The 19840-nt window shown below is 39.1% G+C and overlaps 1 protein-coding gene across 4 annotated transcripts; it reads left to right on the top strand.

Annotated features, from left to right (window-relative positions):
* The first annotated feature begins 62 nt into the window (after window positions 1–62).
* pik3cg (phosphatidylinositol-4,5-bisphosphate 3-kinase, catalytic subunit gamma) lies at window positions 63–16392 on the top strand. 4 transcript variants are annotated; one of them, XM_042403634.1, is made up of 24 exons: window positions 63–195; window positions 3665–3884; window positions 4000–4171; window positions 4260–4522; window positions 5373–5459; window positions 5566–5666; window positions 5767–5936; window positions 6044–6231; window positions 6451–6558; window positions 6700–6784; window positions 6869–7298; window positions 7404–7502; window positions 7591–7726; window positions 9690–9755; window positions 9982–10125; window positions 10571–10652; window positions 11144–11247; window positions 11511–11657; window positions 11745–11835; window positions 11934–12064; window positions 12945–13056; window positions 13526–13683; window positions 14041–14122; window positions 14328–16392. In XM_042403634.1, exons 2-24 carry the CDS (start codon window positions 3672–3674, stop codon window positions 14525–14527), a joined length of 3369 nt encoding a protein of 1122 aa, XP_042259568.1. In that variant the 5' UTR covers window positions 63–195; window positions 3665–3671; the 3' UTR covers window positions 14528–16392. The 4 variants fall into 4 exon arrangements, with proteins under 4 accessions (XP_042259568.1, XP_042259567.1, XP_042259570.1 ...); XM_042403633.1 differs by lacking the exon at window positions 63–195 and adding an exon at window positions 2098–2299; XM_042403636.1 differs by lacking the exon at window positions 63–195 and adding an exon at window positions 2098–2299 and having other exon boundaries at window positions 3669–3884.
* Window positions 16393–19840: the final 3448 nt, after the last annotated feature.

A 19840-nucleotide genomic window follows, 5' to 3' on the forward strand; every position in this document is an offset into this window, starting at 1 on the left:
TAAATAAATAAATAAATAACAGAACAGCAGTCCTCATTAAAATGTTCTTATAATTTTCCCAGTTTAAGTAAACAGGACACTGGACATAACTGGTGACATGACTGCGTGTAGAATCGTGAGTCTTCACTGCCCTCCAGTGGCCACAATGAGGAACTACATCAAGGCAAGACACGTCAAGTGAGACATAATAACATGGTAAGATTTTCTGTCAGTGCTTTCAACAACAAACCAATAATAAATAATATTAATGAGAAGAGTAACATCAGAATACAGCGTTGCTGTTTCTAAGTGTGACCACTAGAGGGCCATTAACATGATCACTTTATAGTAATTTCTATCAATTTATTATTTGTTATATAATTGTTATAGTAGTTATAATTGTTGTACATACTGATATTAATAAGGATTGTACTGACATAATCATGTGGTGATCATTTCTGTTCATTCATTCCTGATCGCTTAAGTTTGGTTAATATTTTAAAAGAATGATTGTATTTTACATATTATTACTACTATTGTATAACTATACAGTATAATCATCTCTGACCAGATATGGGCTTGCCTTGATGTAGTTCCTCACTGTGACCACTGGAGGGCAGTGAAAACGTTAATAAAACTATACTTTAAGCTCCCCCCAGATATGTTTTAAGATATGTATGAAATACTCTGCTTAGAATAATAATTTGTGTCTGAAAAACCCTTCAGTTATCTTGTTAAGATCCTTAAAATTACATCTACTCCCTCTCCTCCATTAAAAATCCAGAATCTATAAATATGCAAATATTTTCACTTCAGAAGTTGAACTGCTGGACGCAAGATGTCTCCCACTTCACTGTAAAGTTCATTCTCTGTGCTTGTGCACCGCAGGTTTCAACTTTCCACACCACACTTGTGTAAGTTGCATCACAAGTTGGATCACAATTGGCTCCAAACTAGTTGTGATATGGTAAATCATGCTAGTAGAAACACGCCTTAATCTCAGATGAATGTGAAAACAGCCTTCTAGTGTCAAACTCTGCACATACATCATTCTGCACAGTGAAGCTCAAACATCCAAATGTAGGAACAAGGAAAACATGTTTTTGAATGGGAGGGACTTTAAGTAATACAGATTTTACTAACACAGATGTCACTCTTGTTATTTGTGATGGTCACACCAATAGACTTATAATAAACATCGAAAAACTTGTAAATATTGATATAAAGATTGTGTTGACATTAACATTTTGTGTTAGCTATGGATTTATGTTGCTGATTTATGTAGACACAATATTTATATGAGACAAAACATCTCTGGCCTCTTTTGTTTGTTAATACCTTTTGAATTCTTCCAGTGTTCAGTATTTATGCTCCACATATCTGGAACAAACTCCCAGAAAACTGCAGGTCTGCTGCAACTCTCAGTTCTTTTCAATCAAGGCTGAAGACTTTTCTGTTTCTTGCTGCCTTTTATTAAATCAAATGTGAGGCTTTTGATTCATTTCTTGCACTGCAATGTAATTGCAATGTAAATCATGTTGAATTGCCTTGTTTTTGAAATGTGATATTCAAATAAGCATGGCTTCTATTCCCTCTTTTACATTAATTTTAAGTGATGGATAAAGACAACGAGGTAAACAAATGAATGCAGTGCTTCTGGTTTGTACTCATCCACCCTTCATAATGTTTATTGTAGTGCTGTTATGTGGAAGGATAAAGCCGGTGTTACACTGTATTTGGCGACCCATCACATTCTGTGACCTGCAGTGTTGAAAGAAGTGCTCAGATTCTTTACTTAAGTAAAAGTATCAATACCACAATGTAAAAATGTACAAATATTTAATTACAATTAAAGTCCCGCATTTAAAATCCTACTTAAATAAAAGTATATAAGTATAATCAGCTAAATTTATTTAAAGTACTTAAGTAAAAGTACTAATTTTGAAAATTAGTGCTTTTACTTAGTACTTCAAGTAGGATTTTAAATGCAGGATTTCAACTTGTAATTAAGTTTTTTTACACTATGGTATTGAAAGGATCTCAGTACTTCTTCCACCACTGCAGGTCAGAGAATCTGATGGGTCACCAAATCCGGTGTAACACCCGGAAGTCCTGTCGCTTCTCCGTGTAGAACTAGAAACTTTTGCGTGCTTGACATCTTTCGTGAGTAGAGGCGCAGCAGCGTTTCCTTAATCCCGACTCTGCTCACAAGTTTAAAACTAGTATTTTCCTCTGGCTTGTGGTTTGTTCACGTAGCATAAATGCCGACACTTTCAGCCAAAACTCCGGGTTCCGTTGCCTTCTGCGTCTGCGTTCATTGGTGAGTGACAGAAACGGCCTTTCTGTTTGTCTTACAAACTTTATGCTTCCGATTATTATGGCAGCAGCACCGTTACATTCATCACTGCGACACATTTCCGCTCAGTTTGTTGTTGTTATTTTTTTTAAAATGTATCTTTATTTACTTCTCGCAGGGTTGTAACTGTTCATTTCTAACAGCAGATAGATATAATATGTATACATATAACGTGTATACTGTTATACATCATGCTGTGTCGACTGAGGTTTGCTTCCTGCTTTTTAAAACTTCCTTTTGCTGATGTAAAAGAAGCAGAAGGGAAACTCCAGTTGTATCCTGTGACTTCTGACACTTCACTGAAAAAACTTAACATGGCTGTCACTAACAGCACTGCTTTAGTTCACTGTTAACAGGAAATGATAGATGTTGTGATAGGCTGCTATCACTCTAAGATGAATGGTAACACTTTCTATGACGCTCATGTGTATTATAAACATACTTATAATGCATTATGATCTGCTTATAGTACTGTATGACTACTCATAATTAACGTTATAAAGCATTTTATAATGACTTATTAGATCATAGTGTATTATAATTCTCATAGTTGTAATACATAATAATCATTTTATAATGCATTATGAAGTGATTATAAGTCACTAAAAGTGTTTGCTTTAAGTAAAGTGAAAGTGTTAGGTGCTCTCATCATGGTTGATGAATTTTAGTCAATACATCACCCCTTTAAGCTAATTCTTCATATTATAATATACAGTAGTTGTAGTTAACAATGACAAACTCTACATTTATAATATATATATAATACATTCTTAACAAAATCCAATTGGGTTTTTTTCTTTTTAACTTTCTGGGGAGCAGTTTAGTTTTAGTGCTCAATTCATGTTTGCTAATAAACACAAACTGCCTCTATTATGACCATATATACAGTATCTACATCACTGACTGTAGCTCACAGGGTCAGCATGATGCTGAGTTGAAAACACATGTTAACAAACAAGCAGTTTATTCTTTTGGATGAAACAAGAGTAAAATCATCTTTTCTTTTTGTACTTCTCAACTTTTTGACATCACATGCACTCATGTCCCATCTTAGCATGAAACACATCAGATTACAGAAGCAGGACTATTACTGATAGTAAAATGAATAGAGTTTATTGAGAAGATCAGAGGTCAGTGTTCGTGATAGATAAGGTAATACCTCTCTCTATCAATATATATCAATTTATTTGCATTTCTAGCTCATCTTATGTACTTAATCTTCCCTGTCGAGGTAGAGCAGGTGTACACAGGACATCATATTAATGATAAACAGCATAACAGTATCTCTTCCTACCTGTTCTTCTGTCTCTCTATCATTCCCTCCTCAAGCTAGGCGATGGACCGGCAGCAAATGCAGGTGAGCGACGAAGAGAAGGTAGTCCTGAGAGAAGAGAGTCGTCGGAGAAGAAGAAAGAAAGCCATCAGCTCGTCCTCCTGCACCTCCATGGATCAGATCACTGTTGAGTTCATCCTGCCCACCATGACGCGGGGCGGAAACAGCCCTGACACTGTGCAGCTGGATGTCGCTGGAAACTGGACGGTGGAACAGGTTACCTATAATTATTTGTTATAATGTTGAGACATAACATCACTCATAGTGCCTTTAAACATAAATTGTATTGATTCAGTGTGATGAATTGTGGTGTATATGTCTTGTTTCCCAGGTGAAAGCTCAGGTGTGGCTGAAGGCGGTGACTTCAAACTTCTGTCCTGACTTCTACCAGCGCTTTTCTCCTGACCACTGCATCCTGCTCTACCAGAAGAAAGGCAACGTGTGCGAGATCTACGACAAGCACCAGGTCTTCCAGACGCTGGACTGCATTCGCTACTGGAGAGGTACCACTCACTGTCAAAAAATCCGGCACAGATGTGGAGCTATTGTGTTGCAATGATATAAAACATGTCTGTTGTGTTTTTTTAAAAGCCCTGAAGAAGGACGTGGGGCGGATCCAGCTGGTGCCTCGTCCGCAGCCCTCGGACGAGTCCCTGCACTACCAGCGATACCTGAACTACCTGATCGGCTACGATGTGACTGACGTCAGCAACGTGCACGACGATGAGCTGGAGTTCACCCGCAGGAAGCTGCTGACGCCCAGACGCATTGAGCTGTCTGACCGTGACCCAAAACTCTACTCCATGGACCCCTGGGTGACCCGCAAGCCGCTGCCTGAGCATCTTCTCAGCAAGGTGTGTGTTTGTATGTTTTTGTAGGGAGATGGTGGATTTCACTTGTTAATTTAATGATGATTTCATGAATTACCTTCTCAGTATACAGACACACATATTCTTTATGAATTTGCAATATTGTCTGAAAGTAATAGAAATCCTGAACTACCATAAGTAGCATTTTACTGACAGATAAAAGAAACATGAACTACTATTTAAGTAAAATAAGTGATTCCAGGGAAATGTAATAACATCCATTGCTGTCAGTAACAGATTTTCTTACACACCCATTGAGAATAAACAAAAAAATAACTCGGACATTTTTCTCTGCAAGATTTACACTTGCATATGCATCTCTGAAAATATCCAATTTCCAGCTTTGACCTGTATTTTGTCTCGATTGAGTGTTGATTGCACCAACTGCAGAAAACCCAGATATCTTATCTCAGTTTTCTTGCAAAGGATGTGATTTTATCTGAAAGCTTCATGAGTAAGTTGTAATAAATCTTGTGGGAAAATAAATTCTCTTTTTTCCTCCAAGATTCAAATCTCACCCTGCAGTTCAAACACCCATGATATCACCTTCTCACATGAAAGCCATGACAGTGTTCAGATCCCATTTCTTCACACAGTGCTGTAAAATCCAGGCTTTAACTGGACTTGTTTTGATACAGTTTACTGTGGCAGTTATTTCTGTCATTATATTGCTTGTACTTTGTTTTATTACAGAGCAAAACTGCTTTTAAAACTAATTAAAAGCATATTTCCTCAAAGACACTTGTTCATTGACTCACAATGATTCTCACTGACTCTCATGTTTCTTTATTGTCTTTTCATTCACCTTGTTTTTCTGGATTGTTCCTCCTCTCAGGTCAGTAACAGCCACATCCTGGTGGTGATCCACATTGGCACGGCCAGCCAGACCATCAAGGTCTCCATTGACGACACGCCGGCAAAGGTAGAGACATATGGCGATAAACGCCGTTCATTACATTTACTTCTTTCTGTTCTGCCTCTTTAGCATTTACTGTAGCATCTCAGACTTTATCTCCAATCTTGCTCAGGTTTTGGCCAGCTTTTTCACCAAGACAGCAAATAAGAGAGTTCTGCTGGGCATCCCTGACGACATGTGTGAGGTGGACTTTGTGCTGCGTGTGTGTGGCAGGTATGTCAAATGCTGAAACCAACGTGCTACTTGCACATGGAGTCAGTGTGATCAAGTTTGCATTGAAAGTAAATGAATAATCTTCTGTCTTCTCTCACAGGGAGGAGTACCTGTACGGGGACAAACCACTGCAGAACTTCAACTGGATCCGTCAGTGTCTGAAGAACGGTGAGGAGATCCACCTGGTTCTGGAGAAGCAGCCTGATCCTGACCAGAATGTGGTCCAGAAGGAGGACTGGGCACAAGTGGATGACTGCACTGGAGTCGCAGGTAACAAGTTAAATCGACGAGTGTAAGTATAGTGTGTTGTTTGTGTGTGGATGTAATGAATTCAGTTTTACTGAGATGTGACCGACCTTCTCACTTCTCTTCGACAGGTACTCATGAGCAGTTGACCATCGATGAGAAGGACCATGAACGAGTGTTCACCATCTCCATGTGGGACTGTAACAGGAAGTTCAGAGTGAAGGTGTTGGGTATTGACATCCCATCCCTGCCCAAAATCCCAGAGTTTGTTGTCTTCATAGAGGCCAACATCTTCCACGGTCAGCAGCTTCTAGCCCAGGTAATCAAATCATACTGAATCATTTTCATATGAATAAAAATAATTGATAAGATTCACCAAGAACAACTGGCATTAAAAAAAAATTAAACTAGATGCAGCAAATCAGAACTGAGACCCACAACTATCTCAGTTGCATGATGGTTTCATAACAGTTTGAGGTAGTGCACATTCTCCAAAACACATAGACAGCAGAGTTTAACACTGTCTTTACTGTTTAAGGAGAGGACGTCCTCCAAAGCCTTCAATGAAGAGGTATTGTGGAACTGCTGGTTGGAGTTTAACATTAAGATCAGGGACCTGCCTAAAGGGGCACGACTCAACCTCCAGGTACACTGGGATCATTTTACAATTAAAATGGTGTAATCATATATTTATATTTGGCATATAACAGCTTTTGGAGGTAGGATAAGAGGTTCAGCATGGTCTGATGTATTAGAGATGAATAAATTCCCTATTTTTACCACCTAGGTGGTGTGCAGGAAGCAACCTCAGACACCAAACTCCAAAGTTTCTTCCTACCAGGATAACACCGCAGGAGGAGGCAGCCATGATGGTAAGGTTGACTCACATTTTGTTGCCCATCATGTTGACAGTCTACAGAGTGAGGCTTATGTCTGTCTGTCTGTCCAACTTTCAGGAAAGACCAAGAATCGCCTCCTGTACTACGTAAACCTGCTGCTGATCGACCACCGCTCTCTGCTCCGCCAGGGCGAGTTCATCCTGAACATGTGGAAGATGCCAGAGAAGAGCGAGGACAGCAGCAGCAGCATCAACGCGGACAAGCTCACCTCGGCAACCAACCCGGACAAGGCCTCTTCTATGGCCATCGCCATTTTGCTGGACAAGTACTGCTACCCCGTGGTACTGCCCAAGAGCCGCGACGTGGGTCGGGATGTCGGGGCTGGGAGCGAGGAAGCTGATGGAAGGGAGCGAGGTCAGAGAGAGATGCCCAACCACCTGAAAAAACAGTTTGAAGCCATCGTGGCTACCGACCCCCTGCATCCACTAAGTCCTGAGGACAAAGAGCTGCTCTGGCACTTCAGGCATGAGTGTATGCGTGACCCAAGGTACTTATTTTATTTTATTCCAAAGAAAACTGACTGCAAAGTGTTTAGTTTTTTTCTTTAAGTTGAATATCTAACTATGTAACCAAACTGTCTTCCTGTCCTCAGGGCCTACCCAAAGCTGCTGGGCTCAGTCCGGTGGGGGAAACAGGAAGATGTTTTGGCAACACACCGTCTGTTGGAGCGCAGCAGTGCGTGGGACAGCAGGTAAAGGTGTTTTCACAGCGCTGTGTGTCTGCCCTGGCTGCAGTAAGTAGAGTGTATCATCACCTGTCGTCATGTCGTTCCTGTTCAGCGGTCTGGACGTCGGCCTGGCCATGCAGCTGCTCGACTGCCACTACTCAGACGCTCAGGTTCGCTCCATGGCTGTGAGGAAACTGGAGACGCTGGAGGATGATGATGTGCTCAGATACCTTCTACAGCTTGTACAGGTGTGTGTCTTTGGCCTGATCTGATTAATGCTCACATGTTAACTATGGTACAACTTCAACACATCACTTAAAGCACAGTTTTGAAGGACTTGTACTTAACTTGAGCATCCTTATTCTCTGTTACTTCATAGATCTTCTTATCTAGATTTTAGAGGTTAATATTGAAAGCCACAGTTCTTAGTTACAGATTATGTTTTTACATACAAAACACATGATGCATTGTTTCAGATAAAACTAATCAACAATATACAAAGTAGCTAAAATTGTCTTCACTTTGACCTGCTACAACATTAAATGCTGTTTAAATGTTGATGCATTAGTAATAATAAGACATATGAAAGGTGTCATTCTGTGTAATGAGTACTTTTGATACTTTAATTACATTTTGCTGGTAGTACTTGAGTAAAATTATGACTACAAAAATATTTCTTGTAACAGAGCATTTTTACATTGAAGTATTACTACTTTTACTTTGGTAAAATATATCGATATTTTTTCCACCAATGATCTGTTGGATAAAAAGTCATTGAAGTCACCTCCTCCAGGTTATGTGTTCATATGAAAGGTGTGTGTATGACGTGTGTCTACTGAACACACACTCATCAATGTCTGACTCATTCATATGATGCTGCTGTTACAGGTTAACCTCTGGTCATCACTGTTCACAGTAATTACAGTGATTATACCAAGGTATCATTGTTTATTTTTAACATTACATAATGTTACACGCAGAACATTTTGCTTACAGAAGAGAAAAATATAATCAACAACTTCAAACTGACAAGGCCCCGCTTCTCCTGCTTCACCTGAGTCACAATTTCACAAGCTCATGGAAAGAGGCAGCCCAGCAGACACGCTGACTCACGCTGACTGACTCTGTGGTCAACTTTGCATGAGCGATGCGTGTTATCAGCTGAGGCCAACAAGGGGCCGTTTGGTCTGATATAGAATATACATGCGGTAGTGTTGTCACAGTATCCTGTGCCTTTTAGTGACATGTAGAGGGTTCCAATAACAGGTAGTATAGATGTCATTCTATTTTCAAAATGCTATGTGTCAAATGCGGGGTAGTCTGTTTTAGAAGTAAGTATCTGCAAACCAAACCAAAAAAAACCCTACTGTGACAACGGTTCAGACATTTTAGATTCTGGAAACATTTTTATGGCATTTGTCATTATTTTTTAAATATTATAAAGTGACTAATTGAATCTTAAGTTGAATATATTTTTTAAAGATTTTTTGTGCATTTTTCACCTTTATTTGACAATAGAAAGTGAAAGAGAGACATGCATCAAAGGTCTGCCTTCGATGTGGTGTGAGTTATGAGGCTACTGGGACGCCCCTCTTATAAAGCTGAAGCTAAAATTTAAGTAATTTAATCCAAAGAGTAAATGATGGGTTAATTGATAATGATAATAATTAGTGGTTGCATCTTCAAGCTGGACATTGCCATTCGATCCCACTGTTGAGGAACCAGTTTGAATTGTCATTTCAGCCCAAACTGCACTGCTGTTGTAGTCTTTACTGCTGTGTCTACTATCTGTCTGTGTGCACCTCTGACCTGTAGAACCACTCCCCTCCTCCTTCAGTTAACTGAAGGAGGAGGGGAGTGTGCGAGCACAATGAGCTCTGTGTGATCATTGCATGTCAGCCTCTGCCTCCATCACACTGTAACCTCTGAACTCTGTCTGTTAAAGATACCTTGTGATCTTATAAATAGTAAACAAACATGGTTTTCTTTACATTTAGTGCATCTCACCAGAACACATTTTGTGTGACCTTGAGGGCTTAAAACATTTTGCATGCACTTTCTGCCTCATAAAACATTTACAAAACCTTTATCTCCCATATGTCAGCTTTTCTTTTAAGAAGACTGTCTTAATTTCAGATTGACCAGCATGTGGTTTGGAGTGCATCCAGAAGGGTTTGAATGGGTGTGTGTGCGTGTGTGTGTCTCCTGCAGGCAGTCAAGTTTGAGCCCTATCATGACAGCGCTCTGGTCAGGTTCCTGTTGAAGAGAGCTCTGAGGGTAAGACATCTGTGTGTCTGTTTGTTCACACACTCTATGTGGTGAGTAGTGAGTGTGTCTGTGTGTTCCATCAGTTTGTATTTGTTTGCAACCTCGTCCCAAAGATATGTTATTACCTGTATTTACTGTATGTAATAGTAATAATTGTATTGTCTGATATCCAGTTAATTAACTCAATCTTTCCTTTTTTTTTGTTTTCTTTATTTGTTTGCCTTTCTCTCCACAGAGTATGCGTATAGGTCATTTTCTCTTCTGGTTCCTGCGCAGTGAGATTGCCCAGTCCATGCATTACCAGCAGAGGTATGCTGTCCTGCTGGAGGCCTACCTCAGAGGGTGCGGTGAAGCCATGCTGCAGGACTTCAGGAAACAGGTGAGCAACAAGACGGGCCTTGTACACAGCTCCTTACTCGAAAGGGTACATGAAGATGATAAAAAAAAACTGTTAGATCAGAATAAATTCCTGACTCCTGATTATGTGGTTGACATAGTGGTTCACAGTCACAGCATGCTCAATTTGGCAATACTTAAGATTATGTAGATTCAATTATATTGGTCAACACTGGAATGAGAATGCAATACAATGGTTGGGTGATGTTGCAGTGTATGTTTATCAGAGGTTGAGGTTTTAAAGGTAAAGACAGCTTTGTATTTGTTTGTTTTGATTCCAATTGAATGCAAATTTGTGGAATTTATCTGATATGATCAGAGGAGTGCGAGCCATGTGACACTTTCAGTCACCTTCTAGTCAGATGTGTAGTATGTGTGTTTGTTACCAGCTCAGTCAGTAGCTGACATGATTATCTGATGCTCTCCAGGTGGAGATGACTGAGGCTCTGCAGAAAGTCACCCGAGAGATCAAGACCATGTCTGCTGACAAGTACGATGTCACACCACAAGGTGAGAAGTTTTAAAAATGAAACCAGAAGTACCGTACACACAAAGCACAACTTGTTTATTTAACTTTACTCACAAAATCAGATATTTTTTTATTGACTGACTGAACATTTATGGATCTATTTAGGAAATCTAACAAAGAATCAGTCATTCTTCATCCACTAAAACATCCGTTATGTGCTGATTTTCACCACCACTGCCACCACTGCCACCACTGCCACCGCAGCCTCTTTGCCAATCCTGAACAATTAGCTCTTTGTGTTGGTCTACACTCTTATCAAACTCTATAACGTGCATGTGACACTGCCTTAAATGTAGCCAGTGAAGCAAAGAAAGAAACAAGATAAAAAAAACTGAAATTCAGTAGTAGTAGTATGTGGGATTATTGTATCATCATTCTATCATGGTTTAAGGATTAAAAAACAACAACTCAACAACTCCAAGTACTGAAACTAAAGCTGTTTGTGTGTGTGTGTGTTGTGTGTGCTTGTCAGTGGTGTTTCAATTGCGTCAGAAGCTGGAGACTCTGCAGTCATCCGGTCTGCCAGAGAATTTCAGGGTCCCTTATGATCCTGGACTAAGAGCCGGAGCCCTGCTGGTGAGGAACACACATGCACACACACTATCTGTGGCAGGGGACAAAACCATACACACACATACTCACACCTCAATGTTTCAGAAATTCATTTTAACATCTACAGATTCCTCTAATGCCTGGCTGGTATCAGTTTCGCATGTGAAATAAACCCAGAAATGAAAACAAGTGAGAAGAGTAGTCTGTAGTTAAGCTGGTGTGACTGGAATGAGTTCTGATCCCAAATGAACTGAATTTGAGAACGAACGCTGTTTGTGTACGTGCAGATAGAGCAGTGTAAAGTGATGGCATCTAAGAAAAAGCCGCTGTGGCTGCAGTTTAAAAGAGCCGACCCCACCACTCTGTCCAAAGACCCCATCGGCATCATCTTCAAGGACGGAGATGACCTCAGACAGGATATGCTCATCCTTCAGGTGAGTGACAACACAGTCTCCTCACAGGACGCTTCTTTTGTTTTCTTTTGCAAATGATTGAAGGAAGATTTATTATTTATGACACAGATTCTGCTGATCATGGAGTCAATCTGGGAGACTGAATCCCTGGATCTCTGTCTTTTACCCTACGGCTGCATCTCCACTGGCAACCGGATAGGTCAGTTAATCAACTGGATAGATCTGAAAAACAAATGAGTCAAATATTAGAGTCATTTCTGTCAGATTTACTCCTCCTCTCTGTCTTCATCGCCACAGGTATGATTGAGATCGTGAAGGATGCTAATACCATCGCTAACATCCAGCAGAGCGTTGTGGGAAGCACCGGAGCTTTTAAAGATGAAATCCTTTATCAGTGGCTGCGAGACAAGTGTGTGAGCGAGGACAAGGTACAAGCAGATAATGTGCCAATAACATGATGAAAAGTGAGAGAAATAAGTCATAAAACCACAAAATGATGATATGATATGAAGGAGATTCTGCTTATAAATGGTGTTGTTTTTGTATTTCCATCCAATTACAAAACACTCTTTAATATTGTGATGAATAAACATTCCTGGTTGGTCTTTAGAGCAGATCTACATTATGGATTCAGTGTGTTGATGGAGCAGTTTTGTCTCCAGCAGCTGCTCTGTTTATCAGCAGTTTGAGGAAGTAGCAGTATGACAGACAGGAAGGAAGCAATCCTGAGGGTTTTTCCCGTTACCACAGAGCTTGACTGCACTACTTTTAGCTGTGACACCTGCGTGCTTTGTTTTGGCTAACTTATTTATCTTTGAGCTTTATTCAGGAAAAGCTTATCAGTGGCTCCACACTGAGCGTCACTGTGTTTTGCTCGGTCTTGTACATCATATTACAGTGTTCTTTTTCAGTACTTCTATGTTCTATGTACTTAAATGTTTTCAGTGCCGTCACATTTCACACATTTGCACAGCTGTTCAGTACCACAGCACCAAAACACGGTTTCATATTCTTGGCTGCACAGCAGTTCAAACCAAAAGCCTTTTGTTCTGAAGCCCACCAATTAAATCTGAAGGTTGTGGCTCAGTTATAAAGTATAAATGATAAAGTGAAACGGTCCCAAAAAACAGGAAGGTAATTGCATCTGACATGCTGGCAGGAATTAAAATGATTTTCAGTCCTGCTCTTGAGATAATCAGGTTTGGGAGGTTTGTGCATCACGGCATGTTTAAACTTTGGAAATAAGAAGAGACGAGGAGGCAGCAGTGGTTTTATTGTGTGACAAACTGGTATTGTCTCTGTTTGTAGTTCCAACAGGCTGTAGAGAGGTTTCTGTATTCCTGCGGAGGTTACTGTGTGGCTACCTATGTCCTGGGTATCGGGGATCGCCACAACGACAACATCATGATCACTGAATCTGGTAATGACGTCTATTGTCTGATTTCTTATCTCACTGTAGAACAAGCTGGAAAAATATATGTGAAGTTGTATTAGGGGAAATGTAGCGGCCTGTATTGTTAGTGTCTTTATAAGTTGCTTAACTGTGTGTGTGTTAAGCATGTGATGGCATTGTACAAGAATTGGTTTCAAAAACATTTTTCATCTATATGGAAAAAAGTCACTACTTTTAATCTAAGCAAGCTCTAAATAGCTCTTAAAACAATAATAAATGTCATCATTTTAGTAGCCTAAGAATAATAATTGACTAACATTTTTTGCCGAAAAATCTATTTACAGACTGTAGTGAACCAAATTTTTTATCCCAATTTGAATATTAGTTCTCAAGAAATCCCAAGTTGCCTGGTCAGCTTAGAGATTAAACATGGGGTTCTGTAAAAACAAAAACATAAATGAGAAACTTTAAACTAATCTCTTGTGTGTTTCTGTAGGGAATCTTTTCCACATTGACTTTGGTCACATCTTGGGGAATTACAAGAGTTTCATGGGAATCAGTAAGGAGTGGGTTCCCTTCGTGCTGACGCCAGACTTCCTGTATGTCATGGGAACATCGGGAAAGAAAAGCAGCCCCCACTTCCAGAAGTTCCAGGTGCTGAAAATGGACTTTGTTCATGTGAATAGACTAAGAATATAACATACTGATGTGTGAAGGAAAAACACACTCATACATTCATTCACACATACAACAACACCATTTAACCCATTTTTAGACACAAAATAGGTCAGAAATCAGCTGTTAAACTCATGTGTATGGCTTTGTTTAAGGAGGAAAACAATACAGTGATGGTTACCTAGGCAGATACCAGGGTTAGCTTTATAACATGCTGGAATCAGACAGTGAACACTTTGGATTTTAAGAAAGACAAATGATCCAAATGTCTCTTTTCTCCATATGTGTTTATTTGTCTTGTGTATATATAACATTCATTCTTGCTCTCTATATCAGGATGTGTGTGTGAAAGCTTACCTCGCACTTCGGCATCACACCAACCTGCTCATCATCCTCTTCTCCATGATGTTGATGACCGGTACGCCTTCCCTCCTTTTAATACCAACACAGTAACTGCTCTGTCACTCACTCAATTCCCACATATTCTAGTGTTTTTTATTTTGCTCTGTTTCCTGCAATATGTACAATATATACAAAGAAAGTGAACAACCATTGAACATAATACAGCTTATTGAACAGTAAAACAATACATCGATACTGATAGATTTGAATTCTTTTGACAGGTATGCCCCAGCTGACCAGTAAGGAAGATATTGAGTACATCCGTGAGGCGCTGACAGTCGGCCGCAGCGAGGATGAGGCGCAGCGCCATCTACTGGACCAAATCGAGATCTGCAGGGAGAAAGGCTGGATGGTTCAGATCAACTGGTTTGTTCATCTGGTGCTGGGAATCAAACAGGGTGTGGAAAAACGGTCCACTTAGGACTCAGTGTGAGTTAGGAAAGAAAACTTTTTTCTTAAGATTTTCTTAGTTTACTTTATGTTAATAGGACATAGTTCCTGCAGAAACCTGAAAAGTCTGGAAAGCTATGGAAATTATTGCAAGGTTGTGAAAGATTTCCACCATTTTTTATTTACTCCCAGTATGAATGCAAACAGAAATTTTGTATTTTAGACTACATGGACTCTCAAATATGAAGAGATCTTTTATGAAACCTAATGAGAGCAGCTTAATCACTAAAAGGGGGCGACATGTGACTGAGTGTAAATTGCGTTTAATCATTTTAGCTCTTGAAAAAGACAGAACTACATACAGTAGGATCTGCAAGAGTGACTGAAAATGACTGAAAAGGTGTAAATTAATAAACATCAGGAGGATGTGACACTGCATGTATGCAGATTTGTCACCAAGATGCTCGGTGCTGAATTAAACGTATTTATAATAAGTTTGTATGGTGAAGTTACCTGGAGCAGAAAACAGTCTCCATTGCACTGCTTAGACCAAGTCAAACATCAAACCAAACTCACACAAAATTACATTTGTAGTTAGTAGTTACATTTGAGTTTTTGCCTGCTGACAGAGTTACTTCTCGTTTTAAAAGTCTTAAAAAGTTTCACAAAATGAACATTAAATCTATAATGCAAATTGCAGGTTTGCTGACTGTGTAAGTCTTAAAACGGTCAATGATAGATTTTGGTTAAACAAGAAAACATTTGAAAATTAAAAATCTGTTTTATAAGTAGGGAATCTGATCTCTACAGTCTTTCTTGTCATCCTTTTTCAGTCTGACTACTTCCTGTTTCCCGTTCTTACGTTCAACGTCGTCTCCTGCTGAGGACATTTCCTTTATATTATTTACATTTTAAAACATTTAATTAAATATGTAGTTAATGTCACAGTGTTTACAGAATTCATGTTGAAGTAGTGCCGCACTGTCCCTCCATCCCAAGAGGAATTGTTAGATCAGTCTGGTAAATAGTTGATGTCAGTTTTACATTTACTAAAATACTGAATATTCCGAACATTTGGTTTTGTTGTATAATATACAAAGAATTATACAATTAGTTGGACTCTCCTGGTCAGAGATTTGACATAATGTGTTATTAATGAATTGTTCAAGATGAGAGTTTTATTATTTATACATGAAAGAAATCTTTTTATGCACAGACTGTGTGAAATTTAAATTCCAAAAATATATTTAAAAAATTGTAATTTAATTATTCAAATTAGTAACTAAAAGATGCTACAATGGCATGTTGTTGACATTCAGCACTTGCTGGTCAGTGCTGGAGTCACATCTGCCAATCAGAAGTAACCACACAGGTCAGTTCTGGCTCAGCTGGTTTGATCCAAGATAGTGGATTTTTTGTTGAATGATTTGGAACATTTCAATTACATCATCAAGACAGTGAGAGGTAAAAGCCCCAATAAATCTGCACATGGATCACTCCTTAAACATTTCCATGTGAGGTGATTACCTCTTAACATGAGTGTTTTTTTTTTGTTGTTGTTGTTGTTGTCATTTTCTTTTTTTCTTCTTTTTGGACAAATTCATATTTTAAAGCAAAGTATATTCCCATACAGCTAACTTTGACTGAAAGCCACATAATTAAGTCCTGGAATGAAAAGAAGATCAGATTTTTGTTATATTTTATGAGCACACCTTACTTCCAAGTTGGAGATAAAAGCTACAATAAGCACGAGCAATCTAAAGATCAGTATTTCCCAAATCTGATGCCAGTTCTGATAAGGGCTCCTCTCATTCACTCCTGAAAGTGAAATGACAGGAACATGTTTGCTTTTCTATGTAACAGTATCAGAAAATTAAAGTTATGTACTATAAATACTCTTTTGTCGTTTCTCATTCACCAGTCAGACTTTCAGCTTGTTAACATTTCATGGTTCAGTTCATTTTTATTCACATTCCTCTCTCCTATATCTTCCATCAGGACTTTGTTGAAAAGTCTTCTGAACTTAATTCTGCATCTCTTCATCTCCAAAACATTATAAAAAGCATTATTCTGAACATGAGCCAGACCCAATTTGAAATGTTTGCGTTATCAGCTGTGATAATTAACTTTGACCACAAGATGGAGCCCTGCAACAAGCTTTTTCCTAGATTTACAGGTTTTGAGACAGACACCATATCAAGCAGTCTCATCTTCCCCTTTTCTCCCCACTTTCTTTCTCCCTCCCTCATTTTCCCTTATTTCTCCCATAATTCCTGTCTCTTTTCCTGTCAGTTTCCTTTTCCATCTCTTCCCCTCTCCAGCTCTGTCTAAATCATTGCTATGACAGCTTCAACAGAAAAGTATGAGTGGGTGTGAGGGGACTAGATGAAGAATGGGGCCTTTTCTTGACAGTCTTTTATGGCTGTATATGTTTTGATGTACAGAGTGTTGAACATCTAAATGGATTAGTCAGATAAGCCTCCTCATTCCTCACCGCTTAAGCCTCTTGCTATAAGCTTTTTAGCATGTCTATGAAATGTATGGAGGCTGAAATGATGAAGGTGATCATTGAATAGAGTGAAATGTGAATGGACTTGCAGAACCTTTGTTCCGCTTGTTTGCCATTTCTCTTTAGCATTCATATTGTTGGAGATGCGTTTGTGTTTATGTGCCATGTCTCTGAGTGCCAGCTGAAAAAATGATGTATCTTCAAGGAATCAGATTTTTTCTGAAAAATGAAGGCAGCTTTATTTTCTCCATTAATGAAATTACATGGCTTGATTTGATTTTGCACCCACTGAACTTAGGGCTGTGCAAACTGTTACAAAATGTATTAAAATATTAATTAATTGAACAAAATTACATATTAGTATTTCCATACAACAGGATATGCATGCAAATGATGTATACTATCCCTATCTATTCTCTCTCTCACTCTATCTACAGACAGACCCTGTACAACTAAATTAAATCCTGCCATGAAGTTAAAAAGCACTTCAAAATATGCTACTACAGTTTAAATACTGGCAGAAAAGGGATTCTGGCAGTTTTACATTGAAGTCACTGATGCCAGTACTAGTGCTAATGTACAGTGTCTTTAAATATGAAAATAGGTATCCTTTGCAACCATGTGCAGTGTTTTGTTCAGAGTTTTCTTCTTGCCAGGATGAAAAATCATGTCCTGAGTCTGAATTGTAGCCTACATTGCAATGGAAGTAACCCATTTGCAATTAGCGATAATTAAGCGAGAGTGTAACCCTCAGCTAATTTTATCTTAACTAAGAGACAAATACAGATGGATAACAATTGAAAGTATGACAGTTAGACAGTTATAAGGGAAAAAAACAACATAAGGTGTTAGGCCTCCAGGACAGCTCAGTGCGCCTTAGCATTGATTCTCAAAGTCTCTGAACTACTGGAGGGATCAACAGTGTTTTTCCGAAAGATATTGCCTCTTGATGATGGTGGTGGAGAGGACTAACATGTCGCTCCAAAATCTCCCATGGGTGTTTAATTGGTTTCACAACGGGTTATTATAAAGGCCAGCACATGATTTACATGATTTTCATACTAATTAAACCTTTCAGTGAGCCCTCATGTTTCATATGGAAGCATTTGCGTTTGTTTTGTTTTTCCACTCATTTATTCAGATTTTACCATGCTGGCGTGACTCTAGACATGCAAATGTTGATATTTCAGTCTAGTTGAAATATCTCAACAACTACTGAGATTGCTGTAAAATTTTGCACAGACGTTTAGACATCCAGTCTACAGACTTTTGCAATCACCTGACTTTACCTCTAGAGCCACCAGCAGCTTGACATTTTTGGCTTTTAGTGAAATGTTTGATCCTAGCTATTGGATGGATTACATGAAATTTTGGGACAGATGTCACAGTGTCCTGAGGATGAATCCTAATGATTCTAGTGATTTCATGATGTTTTGCCTTGGAGCCACCAGCAAGGTCAAACTTTTTTACTCAACCAGTGAAATATCTCAAAATTTACTTTGTGGATTGACACAGTTTTGTACAGACATTCATGGTTCCCAGATGATGTATCCTAACACATCATGTGACTCCTCCAGCGCCACCAGCAGGTTGGCATTTGTGTTTTTAAGTGAAATGTCTTAACAATATTGGATGGATTTCCATGACATTTGGTCCACATATTCATGTCTCCCTCAGAGTGCATTGTAATGATTTTGGTGATCCCTCAACTTCTGATCTTCCATCATCACGTTTGTCCAATACTTTGGTTTATAACCAAAGTACCTGTAAAACTTCAATCGGCCTCAGCTTTACTATGTATTCAGTTCTAATAGGCAAATGTTAGCATGTTAACACAGTAAACTAAGATGGTGAATATGGTAATAGTTATACCTGCTTAACAACAGCATGTTAGCATTGTCACTGTGAGCATGTTAGCATCTTGACGTAAGCATTTAGCTCAAAGCATGGCTGTTATGACAAGTTATTAACAAAACAACTTGGAATTTATTAAGATTCTTTATGAATTAAAATCTGTAAATGTCATTTTTTGCCAACAAATTACATTTTTTCAAGTGGCTGAAATAGCATTTGTAGCATGCTGCTAAAATGCTGCTGGCAATGTAAATTGCAGTGCAGGTTATAATGGGTTGCTACATAGGATATAAGACATTTTTATAACAAAAGCAGTTTTTGGAGGATATACGTAAATCTATCTTTTTGAAGTAGTGACAAATTTTTTCCAACACACATGTGAACTGTAGCTTTTATGGAATAACTTCCTCTGCTCGTGTATGAGGTTGATGTGGAGGAATCTGGAGTGAACTGGAACGTCAAGAATCGATTCACTCTCTCTCTCCATTATCTCTAGTTCTTCTCCAGGAAGACATGAACCAGATCAGACGACGGGGGAAATTACTGTGATGTGAATGAGCTGTGGGACTCACTAATCAGTGACGTAATGAGCATGGACCCACCGATTGACTGAATTGTCTGTGAAGATTCTCAGTCATCCAGGTCATGGTTATCTGAGGAGGGTTGAATCCAGGGCAACTGGACTTGGTTGTAGATACTTGAAGACCTTTTGCCTCTCATCCAAGGGGCTTCTTCATTTCTAAGTGACCGGTGGGGACTCTCAGATATTTTACGTCTGTGGGGTCGTTATTAAGGTCATTGATACCACTTGGTTCATTAGTCCTTCTGGCTGTTGTAACAACAGTCGTTAGAGTCGTTGGAGTCACCTGAGGTCAAGTGTAAAGGACAGTTGTTGGAGTTGTCACATGAGGCCAAATGTGAATGATTGTTCTGTTTCTTGGGAAGGGATGAAAGGACAGCTTTGTAGGTGGAGGATGAGTG

This window comes from Thunnus maccoyii, chromosome 23, assembly GCF_910596095.1.
Source record: "Thunnus maccoyii chromosome 23, fThuMac1.1, whole genome shotgun sequence".
In the NCBI taxonomy this organism is placed as follows: Eukaryota; Metazoa; Chordata; class Actinopteri; order Scombriformes; family Scombridae; genus Thunnus; species Thunnus maccoyii.